Source organism: Catharus ustulatus, chromosome 16, assembly GCF_009819885.2.
Source record: "Catharus ustulatus isolate bCatUst1 chromosome 16, bCatUst1.pri.v2, whole genome shotgun sequence".
Taxonomy (NCBI): domain Eukaryota; kingdom Metazoa; phylum Chordata; class Aves; order Passeriformes; family Turdidae; genus Catharus; species Catharus ustulatus.
The window spans coordinates 15,673,640-15,700,711 of record NC_046236.1 but is presented as its reverse complement, the minus strand read 5'-3'; the positions used below and the strand labels follow the sequence as shown (position 1 = coordinate 15,700,711).

Genomic DNA, 27,072 nt, shown 5'->3' with positions numbered 1-27,072 from the left:
GACAGTGCCACCCGTGCTGGGACAGGGACAGCCCGACAGTGCCACCCGTGCTGGGACAGGGACAGGGACAGCCCGACACTGCCACCCGTGCTGGGACAGGGACAGGGACAGGGACAGGGACAGCCCGACACTGCCACCCGTGCTGGGACAGAGACAGGGACAGCCCGACACTGCCCATCCCTGCTGGGACAGGGACAGCCCGACACTGCCACCCGTGCTGGGACAGGCACAGGGACAGCCCGACAGTGCCACCCGTGCTGGGACAGGGACAGGAACAGCCCGGCACTGCCACCCGTGCTGGGACAGGGACAGCCCGACAGTGCCACCCGTGCTGGGACAGGGACAGGGACAGCCCGACAGTGCCACCTGTGCTGGGACAGGGACAGGGACAGCCCGACACTGCCACCGTGCTGGGACAGGGACAGGGACAGCCCGACACTGCCACCCGTACTGGGACAGGGACAGCCCGACACTGCCCATCCCTGCTGGGACAGGGACAGGGACAGCCCGACACTGCCAGGACTGTGCTGGGACAGGGACAGCCCGACAGTGCCACCCGTGCTGGGACAGGCACAGGGACAGCCCGACAGTGCCACCCGTGCTGGGACAGAGACAGGGACAGCCCGACAGTGCCACCTGTGCTGGGACAGAGACAGGGACAGCCCGACAGTGCCACCCGTGCTGGGACAGAGACAGGGACAGCCCGACACTGCCACCCGTGCTGGGACAGGGACAGGGACAGGGACAGCCCGACAGTGCCACCCGTGCTGGGACAGGGACAGGGACAGCCCGACACTGCCATCTGTGCTGGGACAGGGACAGGGACAGCCCGACAGTGCCACCCGTGCTGGGACAGGGACAGGGACAGCCCGACAGTGCCCATCTCTGTTGGGACAGGGACAGGGACAGCCCGACACTGCCCATCCCTGCTGGGACAGGGACAGCCCGACACTGCCACCTGTGCTGGGACAGGGACAGGGACAGCCCGACAGTGCCACCCGTGCAGGGACAGCCCGACAGTGCTCCCCAGGACGCTGCAGACACAATCACCATCCCAGAGCACCTCCAGGTCCTCTCCCACCCCAGCACTTTGTCCCCAACAAGCGCAAGGACAGAACGCAGCCCGGCAGAGCCCAGCCCGGCAGAGCCCAGCCCCGCTCTCAGCTCCCCAGGGCGCAGCCGGGACCCCCACACCTCCCCCCCATCCCTCCCCAGGGCCATACCTGTCCCCAGATTGTCCCCTCCGAGTTCTCCACCTGCTCCCAGCGCAGCCTCTTGACGCTCATGTGGTTGGAGTCGCTCCTGCGGTGCAGCAGCCCCCGGTGCAGGGGGGGCGCGCAGGGCACGGGGGGCGGCGGCGGCGGCGGTGGCGGCGGAGGGACGGGGTGCAGGTGGCTCACCAGGGACTTGGGGGCGGTCCCCACGCTGGCCTTGGTGGCCTCGGCCTTGGCGGGGCCGCTCTGGGGGTCGTGGAACTGCAGCGGGGGCGGCGGGGGCGGGGGGCTGAGCGGGGGCGGGGGGATGTGGTCCGAGAGCGTGGAGTAGGTCAGCGAGCTGCCCTCGTCGCTGCTGCTGATGTACTCGCTGCTGCTGACATCGTTGGTGACATAGCTGCCCTGGTCATCCTGGAAACTCATCTGGGGGGGACACGGAGCACGGGCTGCAGGTGGCACCTCGTCCTGCAGCCAGCGTCCTCCATCCTGCTGTGTCCTGCCCCTCCCTGCCACCTGCACAGCCCCAGCAGGATCCCCTGAGCCCCAAAACATGTCCCCTGAGCCTCCAGCGGTGTCCCCTGAGTCCCAGCAATGTCCCCTGATGCTGCACATGTCCCCTGAGCCCCATCAGTGTCCCCTGAGCTCCAGCAGTGTCCCCTGAGCTCCAGCAGTGTCCCCTGAGCCCCAGTGTCCCCTCCAGCAGTGTCCCCACAGCCCCCAGCAGTGTCCCCTGAGCCCCAAAACATGTCCCCTGAGCTCCAGCAGTGTCCCCTGATGCTGCACGTGTCCCCTGAGCCCCAAAACATGTCCCCTGATACTGCACATGTCCCCACAGCCCTAGCAGTGTCCCCAATTCTCAGTAGTGTCCCCTGAGTCCCAGCAATGCCCCTGATGCTGCATGTGTCCCCTGAGCCCCATCAGTGACCCCTGAGTCCCAAAACATGTCCCCTGATGCTGCACGTGTCCCCTGAGGTCCCAGCAGTGTCCCCACAGCCCCCAGCAGTGTCCCCTGATGCTGCACATGTCCCCTGAGTTCCCAGCAATGTCCCCTGAGCTCCAGCAGTGTCCCCACAGCCCCCAGTAGTGTCCCCTGAGCTCCAGCAGTGTCCCCACAGCCCCCAGCAGTGTCCCCTGATGCTGCCCATGTCCCCACAGCCCCAGCAGTGTCCCCACAGCCCCCAGCAGTGTCCCCTGATGCTGCCCATGTCCCCTGAGCTCCTAGCAGTGTCCCCACAGTCCCAGCCGTGTCCCCACAGCCCCCAGCAGTGTCCCCACAGCCCCAGCAGTGTCCCCTGAGCCCCAGTGTCCCCCCAGCAGTGTCCCCTGAGCTCCCAGCAGTGTCTCCTGATGCTGCCCATGTCCCCATAGCCCCAGCATTGTCCCCACAGCCCCAGTAGTGTCCCCTGACCCCCAGCAGTGTCCCCACAGCCCCAGCAGTGTCCCCACAGCCCCCAGCAGTGTCCCCTGAGTCCCCAGCAGTGTCCCCTGATGCTGCCCATGTCCCCATAGCCCCAGCAGTGTCCCCACAGCCCCACCAGTGTCCCCATAGCCCCAGCATTGTCCCCACAGCCCCAGTAGTGTCCCCTGACCCCCAGCAGTGTCCCCACAGCCCCAGCAGTGTCCCCTGATCCTGCCCATGTCCCAGCACCCCCAAGCCGACGCTCTGCGCCCTCGGTGCCACGCTCACCTCCTCATAGTCATTCTCGGGGGTGAGGAAATCATCCACGATGGTGACCCTGTGTCCCAGCTGCTCGCTCAGCGCATCCAGGAAGCGGTCGGTGTCGCGGCTGCGCGGGGGCCGGGAGAAGGTGAAGAGCTTCTTGCGGCGCGCCAGCGGCGAGTACTGCCGGTGCCTGGGGGACGGGGCAGGGCTGCTGTCCAGGCTCACGTACGGGTTGGACTCGGTGCTGCACGGCGAGGCCACGCTGCTGTGCAGCCGGTAGTAGCACGGCTGGGAGCCCAGCGCCTCGCTCGGCCACGCCAGAGCCGGCTTGCGGCCACCTGCGGGCGGAGATGGTGGGTGGGAAACCTGCAGCTGCTGGGCGGGAGGAGAGGAGAGGAGGAGAGGAGAGGAGAGGAGGAGAGGACAGTGCCAGGACACCAGGAGAACACCAGGAGGACACGAGGGGAACACCATGGAGAACACCAGGGGGACACCACGGAGAACACCACGAACGCCAGGAGAACACGAGGGGAACACCAGGGGGACACCACGAGGACCACGGGGACACCAGGGGGACACCACGGGGACACCACGGGGACACCACGGGGACACCAGGAGAACACCAGGAGAACACCAGGAGAACACCAGGGGGACACCACGGGGACACCAGGGGGAACACCACGAGAACACCACGGGGACACCATGGGGACACCGCGGGGACACCGCGGGGACACCGCGGGGACACCAGGGGGACACCAGGGGGAGACACCAGGGGGAGACACCAGGGAGACACCATGGGGAACACCAGGGGACACCAAGGGACACCAAGGGAACATCAAGGGAACACCATGGAGAACACCAGGAGAACACCACGGGGACACCACAGGGAACACCACAGGGACACCAGGGGGAACACCAGGGGGACACCCAGGGGGACACCACGAGGACCAGGGGGACACCAGGAAAACACCAGGGGAACACCAGGGGAACACCAGGAGGGACACCAGGAGGGACACCAGGAGGGACACCACGGGAACACCAGGAGGACACCAGGGGAACACCAAGGAAACACCAAGGAAACACCAGGGGAACACTATGGGAACACCACGGGGACACCACGAGAACCAGGGGGACACCACGGGGACACAAGGGGGACGCCAGGGGGAACACCAGGAGAACACCATGGGAACATCAGGAGAACACCACGAGAACCAGGGGGACACCACGAGGACACCAGGCAGAGGCTGCAGCGCCCACAGCTCGCTGTGACCCCTTGGGATGTCCCCTCCCACCCACACCAGCAGCCACAGCCCTGCAGAGCCAGCACTGCTGCCCCATAAATGGCACCAAGAGGACCTTGGCATCTCCCCCTGCCTGGCCAGCACCACCCACGGTCCCGAGGTGTCCCAGGAGGTACCTGCAGCGTGTGGCAGCTCTGGGGCAGGGGGGGATGTCCTGTGCAGGGCAGCATTGCCCATCTTGCCGGCCAAGCCCCCGATCAGGCGGTTCTCCAGCTCTGCGTACACTGCTGACATCTGGGGGAGGACAGAGAGCTGCTGGGGACAGGACAGGCCCCGCAGACCAGGCTGAGCAGAGCAGCTCTGGCTGCCCCTGGGAACATCCCAGGCCAGGCTGGACAGGGCTTGGAGCAGCTGGGACAGTGACAATGGCAGGGGTGGCACTGGATGGGCTTTAAGCTCCTTCCAACCCAAACCATTCTGGGACTCTCTGGCCCACCAGTACTGTCTGTTACTCTTTACAGGGGGGGCTTCACCCCAGCCCAGGCTGCTCTGCCTTGTCTGAGCCCCCCCAGGAGCCTCTCACTGATGAGGCTGCAGGAAGGCACAGGCAGACATCAGCCTTATTAGAGGTGACTAATTGCCCAGGGAGGTGAGGGCCCAGGGGACACCAACAGGAAATCACCCACAGACCCATCAGTGCCTTTTCTCTCTACAGGAATTCACCCACAGACCCATCAGTGCCTTTTCTCTCTGTGGGAATTCACCCACAGCCCCATCAGTGCCTTTTCTCTCTGTGGGAATTCACCCACAGCCCCATCAGTGCCTTTTCCCCCTGCAGGAATTCACCCACAGCCCCATCAGTGCCTTTTCCCCCTGCAGGAATTCACCCACAGACCCATCAGTGCCTTTTCTCTCTACAGGAATTCACCCACAGACACACCAGTGCCTTTTCCCCCTGCAGGAATTCACCCACAGACCCATCAGTGCCTTTTCTCTCTACAGGAATTCACCCACAGACCCATCAGTGCCTTTTCCCCTGCAGGAATTCACCCACAGACCCATCAGTGCCTTTTCTCCCTGCAGGAATTCACCCACAGACCCATCAGTGCCTTTTCTCCCTGCAGGAATTCACCCACAGACCCATCAGTGCCTTTTCTCTCTACAGGAATTCACCCACAGACCCATCAGTGCCTTTTCTCCCTGCAGGAATTCACCCACAGACCCATCAGTGCCTTTTCTCCCTGCAGGAATTCACCCACAGACACACCAGTGCCTTTTCTATCTGTGGGAATTCACCCACAGCCCCATCAGTGCCTTTTCTCCCTGCAGGAATTCACCCACAGACACACCAGTGCCTTTTCTCTCTACAGGAATTCACCCACAGCCCCATCAGTGCCTTTTCCCCCTGCAGGAATTCACCCAAAGTGCCTTCCTGTGCCCACACCACCCCCCAGACGTGGGCAAAGCCCTGCCAGGGGTGTCCCCTGCCCTGTCACACCATTTTGGGGTTGGGTGTCTCCGGGAGGGACGTGCCATCCCCAGCCTGCCTCTCTCCAGGGATCAGGCGAACCGGGACCTCCACGGTGTCACTGCCTGCAGAGGGAGAGACAAACCAGACAAAGCAGTGACTCTGTGTGCCCCCAGCCCTGACCCACTCCTGCTGGCACCCAGAGTGACCTCCCTGCCCCAGCTCCCGGCCCTGGGGTCCCCAGGGAGCACTGCAGCCTGGGTTTAGGGTCAGCACCACAGTTCTAAGCTGCTCCACTCTTCCCTCAGGGCAGCTGAGGACAGGGCTGCTCCCACAGCTGGCCAACATCTGCCCAGACACAGCTCCCCTCCAGCTGCTGGCTGCTGTCTGTGCTCTAATCCCCACCAGAAAAGCTCCTCAGAGCCAGGTTAGAGGATCGCCCCTGGGAAATGTCTCAGAGCCCTGTGACAGCTGAGGAAAACCATCAGGAGGGGCTCAGGGAGGGGTTGTGGTCAGCAGGACAGGGCAGGGCCCTGCAGCACCAGCCAGCAGCAGTGGGAACAGGCAGGGCTGTGTCCCCTGGAGGGAGGGAGGTGTCACAAGTGGGGTTTGTCAGGAGTCTCAAAGTGGCCCTGAACCGTGATCTCCTTCCTCACATGGATTTCACAAATGTGGATTTCCCTGTTAATTCAAAGGAATCTGAGAACGATCAGAGGGAAGCCATAAATTCTGCCTCCTCAAAAGGGAGGGCCCAGAGCAGCAGGAGCAGTTCACATCTGAGGGCTTGGAAACAACATCCAGCCTTGTGATCGAGTGGTCTCTTACTGAATTGATTATTTCACTGTGGAATCACTGCCCAGGGCACCCCTGGAGGTGGCACTCAGTGCTCTGGTGGGGATCACTCACAGGTTGGACTCCATGATCTCAGAGGGTTTTTCCAACCTCACAGATCTGTGATTCTGTAATTCTGTGATTCTGTTTCTGAAAACTTGGATTTCCAGCCATGCCTCAGTGTTGGCTCTGCTCTGACCTCCACCTTTCCCTCCCACCTTTCCCCATCGTTCATATTTAGGCACAGGTCAGGAATTTGGCTTGGGGCAGAGCAGGACACCCCAGGCACGAGCCCCAGCCCCCAATCACCCACCTGCAGCCCCCTCCTCGGGGCGGGGGGTCCGGAGGCTGCCCCGGCACAGGGAGGCCCCTCGGACAGAGCTGCGGTACCGCTCCTCAGCCTCTGCCTCAGCTGCAGCAGGAAACACCTGGGTGAGGCACAGCCCGAGCCCACAGCTCCCCACCCTCCTCAGGTAACCCCCCAGGGCTCCCCAGAGCTCCCCAGGCCCCTGGGACTCACAGCTGCCATCCCCAGGTATGGCATTCCCAGCTCACTCCATCCCCAGGTATGGCATTCCCAGTCACTCCATCCCCAGGTATGGCATTCCCAGTCACTCCATCCCCAGGTATGGCATTCCCAGGTCACCACATCCCCAGGTATGGCATTCCCAGTCACTCCATCCCCAGGTATGGCATTCCCAGTCACTCCATCCCCAGGTATGGCATTCCCAGGGAGCTCCATCCCCAGGTATGGCATTCCCAGCTCACCACATCCCCAGGTATGGCATTCCCAGTCACTCCATCCCCAGGTATGGCATTCCCAGCTCACCACATCCCCATGTATGGCATCCCCAGGTCACCACATCCCCAGGTATGGCATTCCCAGTCACTCCATCCCCAGGTATGGCATTCCCAGTCACTCCATCCCCAGGTATGGCATTCCCAGTCACTCCATCCCCAGGTATGGCATCCCCAGGTCACCACATCCCCAGGTATGGCATTCCCAGTCACTCCATCCCCAGGTATGGCATTCCCAGGGAGCTCCATCCCCAGGTATGGCACTCCCAGCTCAATCCATCCCCAGCTATGGCATTCCCAGTTCACTCCATCCCCAGGTATGGCATTCCCAGGGAGCTCCATCCCCAGGTATGGCATTCCCAGGGAGCTCCATCCCCAGGTATGGCATTCCCAGCTCACCACATCCCCAGGTATGGCATTCCCAGTCACTCCATCCCCAGGTATGGCATTCCCAGGGAGCTCCATCCCCAGGGAGCTGAGCAGGTCCCAGGTGGGCAGGGATGGATGCACAGGGATGGATGCACACAGATGGGACATCCAGTCCATTTTTCCAGCAGGATTGGCATCCACCCAATCATGGCCCACGTGAAACTCCAGCCCTGAGCTGGGCTGGTCCCAGCAAACCCTTCCTGGCCTCAAGGGAAAGAGGGAAGTGGGGCCAGCCCTGGGATGCTGCCTGGGAGGAGCACATGGACCATGACTGTCCATGCTCAGAGAGGCTCAGGCTCACAGCAGGATGGAGGAACAGAGCTGTCTCTGAGTGTCATCCATCCCTGAGGTACCTGACAGCACTGGGACATGGCAGATCACAGTTTGGCAGCCCAGGGAAGGAACAGCCCAAAATCTGAGATATCCAGCCATGGTGCTTCCAACACAGACACAGAACAGACCAGAACAACCAAACTGCTCGTGCTCAGAGACTGCCCGAGACACTGAGAGGAGCAGGGAGCAGCCTGGAGCTGGGAACAGCCTGGGACAACGAGATTTGCTCCTGCCCTGGCTGGGCATTCCAGCTCTGCATTCCTGGAATGAGCTCCTTAGGTTATACACTCATTAATCCACTCACTGTGGATTCCTGGGAATGCACAGCCCGTGGCTGAGCTGGGATTCTGCACACACAGAGCACAGGAGGCTGAGTGCAAACCCAGAGCACAGATCCAGCGTGCACAGAGCACAGGATCCGTGCACAGCAGCACTGGGAGCTGTTTCTGTGTCCTGCTAAAATCACTGTGCTCCTCCAAATGCTTCTCTTCCAGCAACACATCTTTTACCTTTGCTGAGTTTAAATTAACACATCTATGTGAGTAGCTGAGAACAGGAAAATAGGAATCAATTGAGGGTGCAAACAGACAGATTGGGACATTTCACTTCAAACCTGCTCTCCACAGAACCAGGTGATGGTGAGGGGAGAGGGGGACCAGGGACAGGAGGATCACCGACTGCCTTTGTGTCATTTTGGGAGAGCAGCAGCACCTTTTCCAGCCATGGATGTTTTTGTGTCACCAACTGCTGTGTCACCCTTATTTCACCTCTCTGACCTGAATGCTGCCCTTAAATCAGCTCTTTCCTTCCTGGACTTCCTCACCTGAGCAGCTTCCAAAAACCTCTGCTCCCAGAGTCAGGTCCCAGCTCTCCTCTCACTGCAGCTCCATTCCAAATCCACCCCAGCACGATGGGCTGAGCTCCCAGCACCTGGCAGGACACCGAGTGTCCGTCCTGGAGCGCAGGGATTGCTCTCACCTGCCAAGGCCTTGGAGCCCAGAAACCTGTCAATCTTTAGCTGGCAGTGCTCCTGCTCCTCGTAGCTCAGCAGCTGGTAGATAAACTGCCAGAGGACTTGCTTGGCTGGTGTGTCCAGCACTGGGTACACATCCACAATGAGAGTGTCAATGTTCCTGCAAAACAGGAGAGGATGGGCAGAGACAGCATCCCAGGATGGGCAGTGACAGCTCCTCCTCCTCCTCCTCCTGATTCCTCCACTGCAGAAGTGCAGGGGTTAAAAACCACCTGGATGTGACACTGGGGACATGGTCAGTGCTGGCCTCAGCAGTGCTGGCACTCAGTGGTCTCAGAGGGCTTTTCCAGCCTAATGGATTCCATGATTTTGTGAGTAAGAGGGGTGAGGGAGCACCAGAAAGCAGAGAAGCCCTGGAAAGATTTGAATTTTAGCCAGCTGCAGATAGAGAGGCTGAGGGAGAAATGCACCAGGGAGGGTGGCAGGGCTGGCAGCTCCTGGGGCCAAAGGCTCCATCTGGATTTGGTGAGTAGAGGGGAAAAGGCTGTTGGGAATAGCAGGGATGAGCACCCCATCCCACAAGGACAGAACAGCCTAAACAGGATGAAATTCTGCCCTGGCACAGGTGCCCAGAGAAGCTGAGGCTGCCCCTGGATCCCTGGAAGTGTCCCAGGCCAGGATGGATGGGGCTGGAGCAGCCTGGGGCAGTGGAAGTGTCCCTGCCCAGGGCAGGGGGTGGAACAAGAAGCTCCTTAAGGTCTCTTCTAACCCAAATCCTTCCATGATTCTGTGACAGCCTCTGATAAAACACTGCTGAAGACCAAGCAAGGGCAGGAAACGAGGTCACTGATGGCATCTGGAGTGTGCTGGGGATGTGGATCCCTGCACAGGACAGGGGGATGTGCTCCATGGAGGAGGGCTCTGCCAGCCACAGCCACTCCTGTGCAGCCACCCAGGAATGCTGCAGCCACCCAGGAATGCTGCAGCCACCCAGGAATGCTGCAGCCACCCAGGAATGCTGCAGCCACTGAGGAATGCTGCAGCCACCCAGGAATGCTGCAGCCACCCAGGAATGCTGCAGCCACCCAGGGATGCTGCAGCCACCCAGGAATGCTGCAGCCACCCAGGAATGCTGCAGCCAGGACTGTGGCAAGAGTGAGGAGACAAGGATGGAGCACGGGGAGATTTACTGAGAGAGGTGGAACAGGAGCTGGGGCTGTCAGAGGCAGCAAGTCAGCCTGCACTGGGGGATAAGGGACAAGAAGGGACCAAATTAACCTAAAGGAAATGCCCTGACCCAGGCAGGACATCAAGATTGAGAAGAGCTTGTGCAGAGAGAACACCCAGCTGGGGAACCTGGAGAGCACAGGGACAGCAGAGCTGCTGTGACAGCAGAGCCCCTGGGGGGACAGCAGAGCTGTGACAGCCTCCCTGGCCAGGTGTGCCCCTGCCTGACCCGGAGCTGGCACGGGCACTGCTCCAGCCCCAGGGGACAGGCAGCTGGCAGCAGCAGCAGCAGCAGCAGCAGCAGTTACCGGTGCTGGAAGAAGCCCTCCAGAGCCTTGCAGACGCTGAAACGCTCGGGTGGGGTCAGCAGGTGCTCCAGCTGCTGTGTGAACGTCCTTCCCTGGATCTTGATGCTAGAGGGGAGAATCTCTGCAACCCACTGCAGGGAGGTGAGGGCTGAGGAGCTGCTCGGGGACTCAGCAGAGTCAGAGTCTGCAAAATAAATATTGCATCTTTCCCTGGTTTCTTTGGAGGGCAGTGGAGCAGCCTGAGTGCCACTGGCTGTTGCTTTCAAGTAGGTTGGGTTGGATGGGGTTTGGAAGAAGCTGGTGGGGTGGCAGATATCCCTGCCTGAGGCACAGGGGTGAAATGAGATCATCTCTAATGTCCCTTGGAACCCAAACCTTTCCTGCTGCTGCGGCTCTGTGCAGCAGGGAGCTGCTGGGCTTGGTTTGAGCGCACCTGCAAACGAGTTGGGGCCTCCCAGGGCTTTAAAGTGGGGCTGAGGGGAGTCCAGTGCTGCTCCAGAGGGCAGAGCCAGTCCCTGGCTGCCAGCTCTGAGCACTCTGGGGCAGCACCCAAACCCACAGGGACACTGCAGCCTGCACAGAGCTCGGGGACACACAGGGACCAGGGGCTGCTGCCCTCCACAGGCACCCCCCACTGCCCCAGACACCCTCAGCTCCCCCCCAGCAGCACCATCAATTATTGATTCCTGCAGCAGCAGAACAATCCTGCACAGCCCCCAGAGCTGCAGGATTGCACAGCCACAGGGACACAGGGGTTGGGTTACTGCAGACAGGGACAGGCACACACCGCACAGCAAGGACACTGCCAGGGACACCAAGGACACAAACACAGAGCCTGAGCCCTCCTGGAGGGCAGCCAAGCCTGAGACCCAGCCTGATCCCACATCAAGGGGCCGCACGCCCTGGGGAGAGGAGCTCACCCCCCAGTCCCACCTGCTCAGCCTGGGGGGGCTCAGCACCCCTCCTGCAGCAGGGATGGGGAGCTGGGCTGGCTCTGTGCCCCCCAGCCCCTCCTCCCTGCCCTCTCACCGTTGGAGAAGTTGACGATGCCCTCCTCCACCACCAAGGTGGGCATGGCCCCGCTGCCCTGCAGCATCGACACCACCTTGTCGTGGGAGCAGTTCCTGCGGGCACAGAGAGCACTGAGGGCACAGAGAGCAGTGAGGGCACACAGAGCACTGAGGGCACACAGAGCACTGAGGAACAGCTGCAGCCACCTTCATTTACCTTCATTCATCCTGCAAAAACCTCCTGGTGCAGCTCAGAGCCAGCAGGGTTCGGGCCCCACTGAGATTCCCCGCATTCTCTCCCTCTTTGCTTGGTTTTCCCAGGCAGAGCCTGGATGCTGCCCCAGGAGTGATTCCCCACCAGGGAATAGCCAAGGAATGGTGTGGGCACCCTGGGCAGTGCCACAGCACAGCGAGGCAGAGTTAAGCTACACCCAGACCCAGAAAATTATTTTTCCTTTAAATGACAGCGCTGCAGGTCTGTCCTGGCCTGCCCTAATTCTGCAAGGTGAATATAAAGCGTAATTCTGGAGGTGAAAAAAAAATCTTGGGATGCCCTTGGAGAAGGGTATGGGCCGGGCTGGGACAGTGCCTGCCAAAAACACGGCTCAGAGGACGATCCTCAACCCTCTCTGTGTTTTCTGGCAGTGCTGCATCAGCCAGCAGTTCGCTGGATCAGCTGAAACGTGAGAGCCTGAGCCCTGGCAGCAGCAGCATCAGTTTAACCTTTAAATATTCATCACTCCCTCTTGTCCTGCAGCCTCTCCAACCCTTTGCTCTTGGCTTTTCTGCAGAAAGACACACCCGAGGACACGGGGGCTGCTGGCCTGCACAAATCCCTCTGCTCCCATTGCTTTGGTGCACAGACAATACACAGAATTAATAAATGGGAATCCCACGTGCCTTATGACCCCGTTGTGGGAGTGATTCATGGGCTGGATGGGGCTCTGCTGCTCCCAAAAGCAGAACCTCAGGTGTTTAACACACACAGGTTAACTCAGAGGGGCTGAAATCGGGGTCTGGGGGCGGGCTGCAGTCAGGTTATATAAACTGTCCTGCCCACAGAACTCAGAGAATGAGCAGAGGGGGAGAAAATGCTCCCCTGAGAGGCAGATTCTGTACAGGAGCACAAAAGGAACCGTCCCCAGCTGTCCCCACAGGGCAAACCCCTGTGCATGGCAGCACCAGGGCCAGCAGCTCCAGCCCCAGAGTGACCACAGAGTGACCACAGCGTGACCACAGAGTGACCACAGAGTGACCACAGCCCTGCCCCAGCCCTGGGTGCCCTGCACAGCTCCTACCTCATGTCCAGGCCGTTGAGGAACAGGATCCTGTCTCCAGCTTTGAGGGCAGCCTTCTCTGCCGGGCTCCCTGAGGACAGAGGGGCTCAGCTGCAGCAGCCCTGCCTGGCTGGGGCTCCAGGGACACCCCAGGCACTGCACCCCCTGCCCTGGCCCAGCTGGGGGAACTGGGGCTGTTCACCCAGCACTGGGAACACTGGTGTCACTTCAGGATCGTCACTGGACACATTTCCCACCTCCCAAAACAAGGAGTGATAAAGCCAGTGTAAATTGTACCGAAAATGTTCATTATTCCACTGGAAAAACTCCATCAGTGAGCCTTGGAAAAGCCCCTTTTTGGTGTTTTTTAGCAAACTGCATTTAAGATTTCAGGTTCAGGGCAGAGATCAGTAAGGGATGCCCCAAATTTGGTGTCCTTACCTGGCAGGACAGACTCGATCCACACCGGGGCGTGGCCACGGAGCGTGAAGCCGAAGCTCCTGTTGCCTTTATAAACTCGCACAGTTCTGGGGGTGAGAAAGGCAAACAGGACCTCAGGGCACAGGATCCATTCCCTGTTTCCTTCCCAGCCCCTCCACAACCCTGCTAGCCCAGGTTCTCCTGAGTGCTCAAGCCCTCAATGTCCCCACAAGGTCCCCAAAGACACCAAAGTGTCTCTCAAATGTGATTCTAAAGTGGAATACGGGATAAATATACAGATTTAAAGAGTATATAGATATGTATAAAAGCTAAAAATCATGTTCCAACCCTCCATGGCAGGGAGCTGGAACTGGGTGATCTTTAAGGGCTCTTCCAACCCAAACCAGTCTGTGATTTTTTATTCCAGAGAATTACAGAGACAATGTGGTTCAGGGAGCAAAGGTCTCTTAGGCTGATGAGAGAGAAATTCAATTCCTCTGGGAAATTTTGGAAGGAGCATTTGGAAATCTCCCTGCTGGGAGGCTGATTGGAGCTGGGAGTTGTTCCCCAGCAGCATCACTGAGGTCATTTCCAACCAGCAGGTCTGTGCTGGGAGTGGGTTTTGGGGAAGATCTGCAGCCTGCTGGGGCCGTCTGGGCAGGGGCAGTGGGTTAATCCCTGTGCTCCAGGGAGTGTCTGTCCTTCCTGCACAGCCTCCCTCAGACCCTGCTGGGGCAGGCACGGAGAACCAGGGAATCTCAGGGCTGGAAAAGAATTTTAATATTATGAAATCCAGCTGTCAACCCAGCACCAATCCGTGCTCACCACTGCCCAGGTGCCACATTCACCATCTCCTCATCACCTCCAGGATTTGGGAGCCCAGCACTGCCCTGTGACAATGCCTTACAGCCCCTGCTGTGGAGGAATCGTCCCTGCTATCCAAACTAAACCTCCCCTGCTGCAGCTTGAGGCCATTTCCTCTCACCCTGTCACTGTCATTACCTGGGGAGAGAGACCAAGCCCAGCCTGGCTCCAGTGCCCAGGTACCCAAACCCTGCTGGAACAGCCAGGTTAATCCAAATCCTGCTGGCACAGCTGGGCCCCCCAAATCCTGCTGGAACAGCCACCAGGTACCCAAATCCTGCTGGCACAGCCAGGTTAACCCAAATCCTGGCACAGCTGAGTATCCCAAATCCTGCTGGCACAGCCAGGTTAACTCAAATCCTGCTGGCCCAGTTGGGTACCCTGAACCCTGCTGGCACAGCTGGGCACCCCAAACCCTGCTGGAACAGCCTGCATCCCACCCAGCAAGCAGCAGACATCCCCTCTCAGCCTGCAAGTGCCACCTCAGCTCATCCCAGCCCTGCAGAGCTGAGTGGACACAGAAGGTGCCCCAGAGCTGGGACAAGAGGCACAAAACTGCCCAACCTTCCAGAGGGAGATGCCTTTGTTCATCCTGATCCCAGGAGAGTTTCACACTGAATGCCCCTCCCTTTCCATGGTACCCATTCCATTCCATTCCATTCCATTCCATTCCATCCCATCCCATCCCATCCCATCCCTGTATCCCATCCCATCCCTGTATCCCATCCCATCCCTGTATCCCATCCCTGTATCCCATCCCATCCCATCCCATCCCTGTATCCCATCCCTGTATCCCATCCCATGGATCCCATCCCATCCCATCCCATCCCATCCCATCCCATCCCTGTATCCCATCCCATCCCTGTATCCCATCCCTGTATCCCATCCCATCCCTGTATCCCATCCCTGTATCCCATCCCTGTATCCCATCCCTGTATCCCATCCCTGTATCCCATCCCATCCCATCCCATCCCATCCCATCCCATCCCATCCCATCCCATCCCCCGGCCCCAGCAGCGCTGTTACCTGCGGGCAGCCCCCGAGGCCACATTGCTGGTGACGAGCGAGGTGGTTTTCCGCAGGCTCTTGCTGAGCTCCTCGTGGCTGCGGGGCACGGAGCTGGCGCGGGTGGACACGAGCAGCCGCTCCTGGTGGTCCTCGCTGCGGCTGCGGCGCAGGCGGTTGCTGTGCTCGCTCTTGGAGCGGCACAGTTTGCTGATCAGGCTCTGAGACACCACCTCGTCAAAGCGCTGCCGGTGCTTCTTGGGGATGAAAATCCTGGGGAGAGGGAGGACAGTGAGGAGCGGGGTCAGGGCAGCTGTGGCAGAGCTGGGCATCCGTGCGAGGGAGGATCTGAACTGCTCGTGTGTGCTTGGCTCAGTCCTTGAAGGGTTGGGAATGTCGGGGCTGGGGACACCCCAGGATGCTGGGGACATCCCGAGGGATGCTGGGGACACCCCCGGGGGGATGCTGGGGACACCCCCGGGGGATGCTGGGGACACCCCGGGATGCTGGGGACACTCAGGGATGCTGGGGACACCCGCGGGGGGATGCTGGGGACACTCAGGGATGCTGGGGACACCCCCGGGGGATGCTGGGGACACCCCCGGGGGGATGCTGGGGACACCCCCGGGGGGATGCTGGGGACACTCAGGGATGCTGGGGACATCCCGGGGGGATGCTGGGGACACTCGGGGATGCTGGGGACACTCCCAGGGGATGCTGGGGACACCCCCGGGGATGCTGGGGACACTCGGGGATGCTGGGGACACCCCCGAGGGATGGTGGGGACACTCAGGGATGCTGGGGACACCCCCGGGGGATGGTGGGGACACCCCCGGGGGATGCTGGGGACACCCCCGGGGGATGCTGGGGACACTCGGGGATGCTGGGGACACCCCCGGGGGGATGCTGGGGACACTCAGGGATGCTGGGGACACCCCAGGATGCTGGGGACATCCCCGAGGGATGCTGGGGACACCCCCAGGGGATGCTGGGGACACCCCCGGGGGATGCTGGGGACATCCCGAGGGATGGTGGGGACACTCAGGGATGCTGGGGACACCTCCGGGGGATGCTGGGGACACTCAGGGATGCTGGGGACACCCCCGGGGATGCTGGGGACACCCCCGGGGGATGCTGGGGACACTCGGGGATGCTGGGGACACTCAGGGATGCTGGGGACACCCCCGGGGGGATGCTGGGGACATCCCCAGGGACACCAGCTGAATCCCTTCTCCCATCCCATGCAGAGCTCTGCTGGAGCAATGATGTCAGACCCCTCCTCCAGTCCTGCTTCTTCCCCAGCACCTTCTGGGACCCCCAAATTGTCACTCCTCATCTCCTGCCCCAGACTCTGCTCTCCTGGGCTGCAGCCTGGAATATTCCCACATTCCTGCCCCCTCCACTGCCAGGCTGGAGCGTGGTGCCCCTCGGGAGAGGATGGTGCTGCAGGGACGGGCACGGTGATGCCACAGGCGAGGGGACACCCCTGAGAAGTCGCTCTGGTTTGGGTCACCTCCCCTCTGCCTGGCAGCAGCAGCCAAGCGGCCTCTGTGCCCTGCAAGGACCCCCAGGACACTGAGATCACACAGCAGGATCCCAGGAGGGAGGGAAGGGCTCCTCAGGACACACTTTTATCTTTTCCTTTTCCTTCTGCCACCACAGCAGCCAGACCCCAACACCTGCTCAGCTCCCCCGACCCTCTGCTCGCACATTTGGGGCTTTCTGGAGGAGCTGTCATCACCGAGTGTTTCTATAGCAACTCCTGCAGCTGCAGCCGCTCGTTAGACAAAATCACCTCGTGTGGCTCGGCAGCTCCGTTCGCACCCGGCACCTGGCGGGTGTCAGAGCACAGCCCGGGGTTAGCACAGCCCCCAGCAGGGGTGTGAGAGCACAGCCCGGGGTCAGCACAGCCCCCAGAGATGTGAGAGCACAGCCCGGGGTTAGCACAGCCCCAGGGGTGTGAGAGCACAGCCCGGGGTTAGCACAGCCCCCAGGGATGTGAGCACAGCCCGGGGTCAGCACAGCCCCCAGCAGGGGTGTGAGAGCACAGCCCGGGGTTAGCACAGCCCCAGGGGTGTGAGCACACCCCGGCTGCCTGGGAGCAGAGCAGGAACGGGGCCAAACTGGGGCCAGAGCCCCCAGAGGGCCGGGATGCAGCTGGGGCTGGCAGGGGATCCCACAGGGCTCACCAAGGGAACACAAAATCCTGCCTGGAGACACAGGAGGAGAGGCTTCAAATCCCGAATCTACCGGGACCAGGACATCTCTATTTCCCCCAGCAGAACTCAAAAGGAGCTGGTGCAGGAGGAGACACACCACAAGGCTGGCAGATGCTCACGCAGAGCATCTGGTGACAATTTAAAATAAGTAACACATTGGTGCAATTCACAGGCGATTTGTGATTAAGCAGCAACTAAAAAAGAGTGAAACTGTGCTAATAAATAGTTCACCCTGTGGGACAGGGGAGGATGTGGGTCCCTCAAGCCTGTGCCCCGGGTTGGGCACCCACCAGGGAGAAGTCCGGGTTCCTCACAGGCAAAATGAGCACAATCCCATTTAATTGGCCAAATTACACCGGCCCTGCTCGCTCCAGCAGAGCTGTCCCACTTTGCAGCAGCCTCTGCTTCTCCACTGGGCAGAGCAGCTCAGCTCCAGACCCGGCCAAGGACCCAGCACTGCTCTGGAGCTCAGCAGTGCCCAGCCAGGACAGGTCTGACTGCTCCAAACAATCCCCCCAAAGCAGCAGAGCTGTTCCTGCAGTGCCATCCCACAGCATAACCCTGCCTGTGTCCTTGGCATGGCCCCAAGGAGCAGCACCCAGCTGGGGTCTCCCTCTCCCAGCAAATCCCACCGGGATTCCCAGAGCATGGATGTGCCCACCCTGGCTGTGGAGATGGAGCAGGGGCAGGCTCATCCAGGGCTGGCCTTCAGCTTCCTTCCCTCCTCCTCCTCCTCCTCGGCTGCTCCAGGTCAGCCCCAGCTCTGCTGATGGGGATGGGATGGGAAAGGCTCCCCCATCCCTGAGCCCTGTGCCCATTCCTGGCACCCCTGAGCCCCAGGGCACCAGCTCTGGGTGTCCCCTGCTCTGCAGCAGCTTCTGCACTCACAGGGGAGAAGAACTCAGCCTGCTCCAGGACATGGATGTGAACTCAGGGCATTTTCCAGGCCGGGAAAGCTCCCAGATGCTCCAGGCTGCTTCACCTTCATGCCATCCCCAAAGCAGCCGGGCCAGGATGGTGGCAGAGTGCCACCGTGCCTGTCCCCTGCCCTCGGGGGAGCCATTCCACAGCTCCCGGTAGTCACTGGCCACCCTGCTCTGCACAGACAGTCCTGTCCCTGCAGCCCACCCCCCCTGGGAGCTGCCCACCCATTTCCCAGCCGGTCCCACAGGTCCTGCGAGGGGCCCGGAGCTGCCCCGCACGGTCCCACCCCGGACAGGGCTCAGCGGGACAGGAGTGTCCCTGGGGAGGGCAGCGGGCTGGGGGACGCTGCCCCAAGTTTGCTCAGGGGAGCGAGGGGACAGCGGGCCTGGCTCCATCACACCCCCAGCCCCACACCCTCATCCCCCTAGGCTGACATTCATTCCTGCACACAGAGCAGCCCCCAGCCCCACACCCTCATCCCCCCGGGCTGACACAGAGCAGCCCCCAGCCCCACATCCTCATCCCCCAGGCCGACCCTCATTCCTGCACACAGAGCACACCCCCAGCCCCATACCCTCATCCCCCAGGCTGACTTTAATTCCTGCACACAGAGCAGCCCCCAGCCCCACATCCTCATGCCCCCAGGCTGACACAGAGCAGCCCCCAGCCCCACATCCTCATCCCCGGGCTGACATTCATTCCTGCACACAGAGCAGCCCCCAGCCCCACATCCTCATCCCCGGGCTGACACAGAGCAGCCCCCAGCCCCACATCCTCATCCCCGGGCTGACATTCATTCCTGCACACAGAGCAGCCCCAGACGGGCCCTTCCCACCCCAACTCCCCCGCGGTGGGCACGGGGCAGTGGCAGGGCTGTGCGGTGGCAGAGCTGTCCCGGGGGACACAGCAGGGTCCCCAGAGGCAGCAGAGCCGTGCCAGGGATGCCCACGGGGCACAAGGCTCTGCCAGCACCCGCACAGAGCGCACCCGCGGCGCAGCGCAGCGCAGGAGGGACACGTACCGAAAATGCCGGGAGAAACTCCGGTCCTTTCCCATCTGTCAGGGTGCGGCGGGAACAAAAGGGAGACGCTTCAGATGCTCATGCAGCTGAGCCCCAGGCTCGGCTCACGCCCACGCCAGCCCGAGCGCCAGCCGGTGCCGCCCCGCGAGTGGCACCCCCGCCGTGCCCGGGGACCGCGGCCAGACCGAGCGCTGGCACCTGCCCTGGCACCTTCCCTGGCACACCTCCGGCTGCCTCAGCCCCTCGGCCCGGCCCGGCCCAGCCCCAGCATCGGCCGAGAGCTCCAGCGCCAGTCCTGCCCTGGCTGCCCGGCTCTGCCCCGGCTCTGCCCCGGCTGCCCGGCTCTGCCCTGGCTGCCCGGCTCTGCCCTGGCTCTGCCCCGGCTGCCCGGCTCTGCCCCGGCTGCCCGGCTCTGCCCGGCTCTGCCCCGGCTCTGCCCTGGCTGCCCGGCTCTGCCCCGGCTGCCCGGCTCTGCCCCGGCTGCCCGGCTCTGCCCGGCTCTGCCCCGGCTCTGCCCTGGCTGCCCGGCTCTGCCCCGGCTGCCCGGCTCTGCCCCGGCTCTGCCCCGGCTGCCCCGGCTCTGCCCCGGCTGCCCGGCTCTGCCCCGGCTCTGCCCCGGCTGCCCGGCTCTGCCCTGGCTCTGCCCCGGCTCTGCCCCGGCTCTGCCCCGGCTGCCCGGCTCTGCCCCGGCTCTGCCCCGGCTCTGCCCCGGCCCTGCCCCGGCTGCCCGGCTCTGCCCCGGCTCTGCCCTGGCTGCCCGGCTCTGCCCCGGCTCTGCCCCGGCTCTGCCCCGGCTCTGCCCCGGCTGCCCGGCTCTGCCCCGGCTCTGCCCCGGCTCGCAGCCGCCCAACCCTCCCTCTCTCTCCCCTAAAAACTGCCGCCGCTGTGATTTCCAGCCGGAGCGATCTCGTAACAGAAAGGAGGGCACGGCTCGGCGCCGAACTCCGGGGGGGATGCCTCCCTGCTGCTAATTAGTTGACTTCTAAAGTGCTTGTGTTTAAATTACGTGCTGCAGCGAGGGGTGAGAAATCTGAAAGGCAAACGGCGTCAGGGGTGCGGGTTTGGGGTGGGGAGGTGGAGCTGCCAGGAGGCACCAGAACCAGGACCAGAACCAGGACCAGGATCAGGATCAGGATCAGGACCAGGACCAGGAGCAGACCCAGGACCAGGAGCAGGAGCAGAGCCACGGGCCCAAACCCCGCGTGGAGCATCCTTTACCCATCCTTTACCCATCCTTTACCCATCCTTTATTTACCTATCCTTCATCCATCCTTCACCCATCCTTCACCCATCCTTTATTTACCCATCCTTTACCCATCCTTTACCCATCCTTCACCCCCAGGGTAACGCAGCAGCGCTTTTCAGTAGCAATAAAAGAGAAAACCCCTCTTGAATTTAACTAACACCATATTTAAGCACATCACTGGCGCTTGGTGAAGAGGATCTGAAGCTTCCCAGAGCTGCCAGCATCACACACAATCTCCAAGTAGAAGCAAAGGAAGGAGACATGAAAAAAATTACGGTTTAGCCCCAAAACAACCGGCAAAGACCTGACCTTGAGTCTGTGGGTTGTGCAGAAAAACACGTCCCAGGGTGGATTAAAACACTGAGCTACACTTGGATTATGTCTGAACTGGGCTGTGGAAACCACTACCGGTCCTGAAAAGCTCTGCTGGTGCGGCTAAATGCTAAAATCTGGGAGAGAAAACTCTTACAGGCTTTACCCCCAGAACAGGAGTTCTGCTTTTTCTTATGAACCCCAAATTCTCGAACCTCATCTGCCCATGTGTGTAGGACGGGGCCCAGAGCCCCGGGGGATGCGCAGCCTGCGGGACTCGCTCCATCCCGGCAGCAGCACGGAGCTGGGATTCCATTCCCGTTCTCCCCGTGCTGGGATTCCATCCCGGCAGCAGCACCGAGCTGGGATCCCATTCCCGTTCTCCCCGTGCTGGGATTCCATCCCGGCAGCAGCACCGAGCTGGGATTCCATTCCCAGCAGCAGCACGGAGCTGGGATTCCATTCCCATTCTCTGCAGACAGGCTGGGTTGCAGTGACCGAGCTCCGGGAGCCCTCACAGCCCTTCCCCAGCCCGCTGCTCATCCCTGGGGACAGCCCCAAACTCCCAAAGAGCTTTTGGAGAGGGTCACCCTCTCCGGACACATCCCCACACTCCAGTAACGATTCATCCAAGAGCAGATCCTGGCTGGGGGTCCCTTTCCCCATCAGCACCCCAGGGTGCCCTCAGCTGTCCCAAATCCAGTGTCCCACAGCTCTGGGGACACAAAGACCTTCAAAGAAACCCCCGGGAAGGTTTTTCCTGCAGCTCCACTCTGCTTTCCCTCCTTTCAGACACTGGACAACTCATCCTAAGTAACCGATTCCCAAAATAAAAGTTGTGACTCCGGGAAGGTGCCGGCGGGCTGGCTGATCCCATCTGCATCCCAGCCGGAGTTTGATTTGCCAAAGGAATTTAATCTCCTATCAGGAGATTTCGCACAGAGGCATTTTGGTCATGACCTATTTGAACTCCGCCAATAAAAAAAGAACTTGCTCCCAATTGTCTCACTGGTGACACGTTTTGTTCCCTGCTGCCCTAATTCCCTTTTTTTTTTTTTTTTTTTTTTTTTTTTTGGGCAGTTGAGCATATGCTGGGCCATCAGATTAGGGATTTTTTCTTTTAATGGAAGCAAACAAGAGCAGCTTTTCCTCCATTGCCATCCAGGTGGTTTTCCAGTGGGAATGCCGTGACTGTGGACAGGAGGAGAGTGTCCAAGTCAGCATCAGCGACTCGGGGAGTCTCTCATGCTCCATCCACATCCAAAAGAGCTGGGAAGCTCCCCCCAGCCTCGGAGAAATGAGTACATGGAGGGGGATGAGAAGCAGGGAAGCAGCACAATCCATAATATATATAAATCCTAATGGCTGAAATGAAATTTCTGATCCAGGGCTGGTCACAGATGGCTGGAGCAGTTTAATACGGGAACACGCCAAGCAGTTTTATTGCCGTGAAAAACGAGCTGAGGGGAATAGATTGTGTTGGGAGCGTTATTAACACGGGCTCGGTGGAATTTCTCCCCTAATAAGGGAGCCCCCGATGGGCAGCGATTTCAGCCGTGTCGGGATCGGAGGTGGCTGCGATGGGAGCGGGCTCAGCCCAGCCCAGCTCAGCCCAGCCCAGCTCAGCCCAGCTCAGCCCAGCCCAGCCTAGTTCCACCCTCGGCTTTTCCCCGGGAGCAAACGGAGAGAAACCAGAGCGGTGAAGAACAAACTGCCCCAAACTACCCAAACTGTCCTCCCGCAGCCCTGAAGCACAGCACGATTTACAGGAGACTCAAGACAGCATCTCACAGTGCAAACAGAGCGAGTTTTCTCCTAAGGATGTGCCAGGATCGCACACATCCCCATCCCACACACATCCCTCATCCCACACACATCCCATCCCACACATCCCATCCCATCCCATCCCATCCCATCCAGGGGACGGGACAGTGGCTGTGTGATCATCATTTGTTATTCCCAGCACTGCGGGTCAGAGGGGATCGGAATTTCCCCCCAGTTCTACAACAAACTGATTTTTTTAACCCAACCGGTGCTGGTGCACCCCTGGCACGGCGCCACCGAGAAAACACTGCACAGGGCCACGGGGGCTGAGCGAGTGCCACAGCCCCGGGTGACACCGAGGAGGGTCCCCCGTGTCCCGCTGGGCCCCGAGGGTGACTCCTGCCCCCCGAGCCCCGGGATGCACGGGGGGTGCTGGGGGCAGCTCCGCAGAGAGCCGGGTGAGGAGCTGGCACCGCAGCTCTGCCCTGCTTTGAGAGCAGCTCAGAAATCAGAGCAGCACCGAGGGATGTGACCCCCGGCCCAAAATAACCCATCCTGTCCCCAGCCCGAGCACAGGGAGCAGAGGGGACAAAGCCCGCGGTGCCAGAGCCGCGCTCCGGTGATGGAATAACCCAAATTAGAGCCTCCCCCTCCTGGCGAGTCCGTGAGCGGAGCAGCTCCGAGGCAATACGGATGCTAAGAGTTAATTAACTTCCAGCACACCTCGTTTTCGCAGTGCCACATTCCGGAATTAACCTGATTTAAACCCATTTCCCTCTCTCCCAGCAAAGGTGCGCTCGTTACTCACCCGAGACAGCTCATCTTCCCCCCTGGCAGCCGGGTTTGGGCATCCTTGGGCAGAACTACAAGTGAGCCCTTTGCCTGCACACCTCAGCCACACGGGCAGGGATGGGAGCGGGGAGGACCCGGCACGGCACGGGCATCATCCCCGTTATCCACAACCAAGCAGATGAAAAAAAAAAAATGTCAGCAAATTAAAATCTGCGGGAGCTTAATTCTGGGCAAATGGGATGAAATCCATTTGAGATAAAATAAATAAATAAGTAAATAAAATCCAATAGTGGAAAAGCCCGGCTCGAGGACACAGGAGACGCGGCCGCAGCCCCGGGCGGATCCGTGTGCTGAGTCGGGGGTCCGGGGTTACGCTGAGCCGCAGCACTTTGCAGCTCGGTAAAGCCCGGGGGGAGCCCAGGGAGGGGACAGCAGGGGAGGGGACAGCAGAGGACAGCCGGCAGCAGCGACAGCACAGAAATAAATACAGCTGCTGCAGAGGGAAGATCCAATCAGGCCAGCGCGAGGGTCAGTGGGAGACGGGGACGTGACGGGGACACAGGGGCACAGGACACAGCCTGGCACCACCGTGTGCCCGTGCCAGGGCTCAGCCGCCTGCCTGGGGCATGGAACAGCAGCAGGGACCCTGCTGGCATCACCCCAGCACCCAGCCCTGTCCCTGGCCCATGGCACTGCCATCCTGGAGGGAAATGGCTCAGCCCAGTCCTCCTCAGGACGAGCCTGGATGAGAGCAGCGAGGTGAGCAGGACTGCCCCCACATCAGATGGAAACAGGCCCTGGAGAGCTGGGCACAGCCTCACAGGGGTGCCCCGTGGGTATTCCCAAGGTCCCAAATCCTCCCTGGGGTGATCCCACCCCAGGACACTCGCTGGGTCAGGTCTGGTGAGTTCTCCTGCCCGTGGTGTTTGCCCTGTGCCCCAGGACAGCACAGTGACCACAGCAGCACCCCCACACTGCACCCACCCCAGAGCCAGGGACACAACCAGGACACCCTGCATGAACCCCCATGGCCCTTCCCAGACCCCAGACCCCTCCTGAGTCAGTGACAGACTGAACCAGCTGCAATCACCCAAGGAATTCACAGCACCCTGAATCCAGAGCTGCCGGGAGCTGCTCATCACCTTCAGTGGGAGTGAAAGCAGGGACAGCTCTTGTCTGGCAGCAAAGCCAACAGAGAGACCCCGGGATCAGCAGCTGGGATCAGACACAGCAGCACCCACAGCTGGAAAACCTGCTCTCCAAGGCACCTTTTTTATTTATTTTCTTGACTTCATTTCATTAAGATTAGACGGTAAATCTTTTCCCTGAGCTAAATATTTCATTTCCATTAAACCCAGATTAGCTGCCAGATCCACGGCGCCCCTTGCCCCAGCCCTGGCCTCAACCTTTCACACGGGGGCAGGGGAAATCAGAGCTCTGACCCTGTTTGGGGAGCCACAATGTGGGGCTGCCCCTGGCACCACAGGCTGGGCATGGGGCAAGCTCTGGATGGCAGCACCAGGTCCAGCCACGCTCTCCTCACTGACACAGAGATTCTGGCGTGGGGACATCCTGGGGGGAACCTGCTGTGCCCCCCACAGAGGGGCTTGGGTCCGGAAGAAGATTTGGACACTTATTCAAATCCCCTCTGTGGGGGGAAGTAATCCTGTATAATTCCCCGGGGATGATGACAAAGGGGATATCCGAGGCTTTTGAGGTATTTTCATGGATCTTGCCAGGGGAAAGAATTTTCCTGAATTGTGAGTGGTGGGGGTTGATTTTTTGATTTAGTTTGGGGTGATGGCTCAGTGCCATCCATCCCTGCCCCCCAGCCCCAGCTGTTGTCAGACTGGGTCCCTCCAGAAGCTCAGTGGGTCAGGACAGGCTGGACCTGGGCACCTGGACAAGGTGACTGCAGGCAGCTGCCAGTCCCTTCTGCAGCCTGGCCCTGCAGGGGTGTGTGCCTGGTGTCCCCAGGTGTGCAGAGCTCTGGGGGACCCACAGGCAGTGCCAGCACAGCAGGGGGACACTGCACAGCCAGAGCCCCCAGCCCAGTGCCCCCTCCCTCCCCACGGCCAGACCCCGCACGGGGACGTTGTTATGGAAACTGTAATATCCTACAATTCCTCTGATTAAAGCAGGAATTGGAAAGCTGGGCCCGGAGCGAGGCCAGATGGAGACCTGATTCCCTAATGGCCATGGTCTCAGCCTGGCTGTAATCCCACCACGTGTCCCTGTGCCAGCACAGCTCCAGCACAGCTCCAGCCCCAGCCCCAGCTCCCACCCAGCAGATCAGCCCCACTGGCAGCACCCCGGAGGTGCCAGGGACCCTGAGCCCCAGCAGAGCATTGCCAGGGCATCCCAGGATGAGTGAGCATTCCCTGGCACCCCTGAGCCCCAGCAGAGACCCCCCCAGCTCCCCCAGTGCCAGAGCTGCTGGCAGAGCTGGCCAGCACCAGCTCTCACCCTGCAGAACTCGGATTATTTTCTGGGCAGGCTTTTGGAGACTCTCCAGTGGCTCTGCAGCAAATCCCATCTCCCTTCTAAATCACGGCCAGGAACGGGAGCTGCATCCCCTGCTGCAGGCAGAGGCTCTGGGTGCTGGCTGCCCACACACCCTGGCCAGGAGGGCACAGGGGGGCCGGGCTAAGAGGCCACCAAGCTTTGTCATCTTCCCTGCAGGATCTCCCAACCCCTTCCCACAGGACCCTCCCAACCTGCCCTGCTCATCCCTGCACCCCCAGCAGCAGCAGGCACAGGAATTCGATGGCCCCAGGACAGTCTGGAGGTGGCCATTCATTATTTGATGACCCCAGGACAGTCTGGAGGTGGCCATTCATGATTTGATGGCCCCGGGGCAGGGTGGAGGTGGCCATTCACAGTTTGATAGCCCAGGGCAGGGTGGACGTGGCCATTCACGGTTTGATAGCCCAGGGCAGGGTGAAGGTGGCCATTCGTGTTTTGAAAGCCCAGGGCAGTGTGGAGGTGGCCATTCATTATTTCATAGCCCAGGGCAGGGTGGACGTGGCCATTCACGGTTTGATAGCCCAGGGCAGGGTGGAGGTGGCCATTCACTGATGACCCCAGGGCAGTGTGGAGGTGGCCATTCACTGATGACCCCAGGGCAGTGTGGAGGTGGCCATTCACGGTTTGATAGCCCAGGGCAGTCTGGAGGTGGCCATTCGTGTTTTGATAGCCCCAGGGCAGGGTGGAGGTGGCCATTCACGGTTTGATGTCCCCAGGGCAGGGTGGAGGTGACCATTCACTGTTTGATGTCCCCAGGGCAGGGTGAAGGTGACCATTCACGGTTTGATGGCCCCAGGGCAGGGTGGAGGTGACCATTCACGGTTTGATAGCCCAGGGCAGGGTGGAGGTGACCATTCACTGTTTGATAGCCCAGGGCAGTGTGCAGGTGGCCATTCACGGTTTGATGACCCCAGGGCAGGGTGGAGGGAGCCCCTCGTACCTGATGCTGTCGATCAGGTGCTGGTGGGACTCCTGGGTGAGCACCATGCACAGGGCCGAGGCCAGGCACTCCACCCTCCTCTCGGCCGCGTACTGCTTCAGCGCGGTGAACACCTTCTCCTTCAGCTCCGGCTGGTCCCCGAGGATGGCATCCACCTGGGCGTGGGGAGGGGAGGACACGAGAGGGGCACTGAGCAGGAATCACGGGCAGGGGCACTGCCACACCCAGGCAGGGTGGAGGGGACCGGGCAGGAGCAGAGGGACAGGT

General features: G+C 60.9%; 1 protein-coding gene across 7 annotated transcripts in view; it reads right to left on the bottom strand.

Annotated features, from left to right (window-relative positions):
* Positions 1–23,778, bottom strand: part of LOC117003863 (Grid2 interacting protein) — a 33,340-nt gene extending 9,562 nt beyond the window's left edge. For 4 of the 7 annotated variants that reach the window (XM_033074212.1, XM_033074213.1, XM_033074209.2 and 1 more), the window contains exons 1-12: positions 19,226–19,366; positions 15,083–15,334; positions 13,214–13,299; positions 12,794–12,863; positions 11,515–11,609; positions 10,486–10,669; positions 8,956–9,110; positions 6,731–6,829; positions 5,617–5,711; positions 4,295–4,412; positions 2,902–3,215; positions 1,224–1,637 (exon numbers count right to left, since the gene is read on the bottom strand). In XM_033074212.1, the coding sequence (XP_032930103.1) occupies positions 1,224–1,637; positions 2,902–3,215; positions 4,295–4,412; positions 5,617–5,711; positions 6,731–6,829; positions 8,956–9,110; positions 10,486–10,669; positions 11,515–11,609; positions 12,794–12,863; positions 13,214–13,299; positions 15,083–15,334; positions 19,226–19,260 (1,917 nt within the window). In that variant the 5' untranslated portion in view covers positions 19,261–19,366. Of the gene's footprint in view, positions 1–1,223; positions 1,638–2,901; positions 3,216–4,294; positions 4,413–5,616; positions 5,712–6,730; positions 6,830–8,955; positions 9,111–10,485; positions 10,670–11,514; positions 11,610–12,793; positions 12,864–13,213; positions 13,300–15,082; positions 15,335–19,225; positions 19,367–23,355 lie in introns of those variants that run through there. The other 3 variants (XM_033074211.2, XM_033074215.2, XM_033074214.2) reach the window with 3 other exon arrangements.
* Between the last annotated feature and the right edge of the window lie 3,294 nt (positions 23,779–27,072).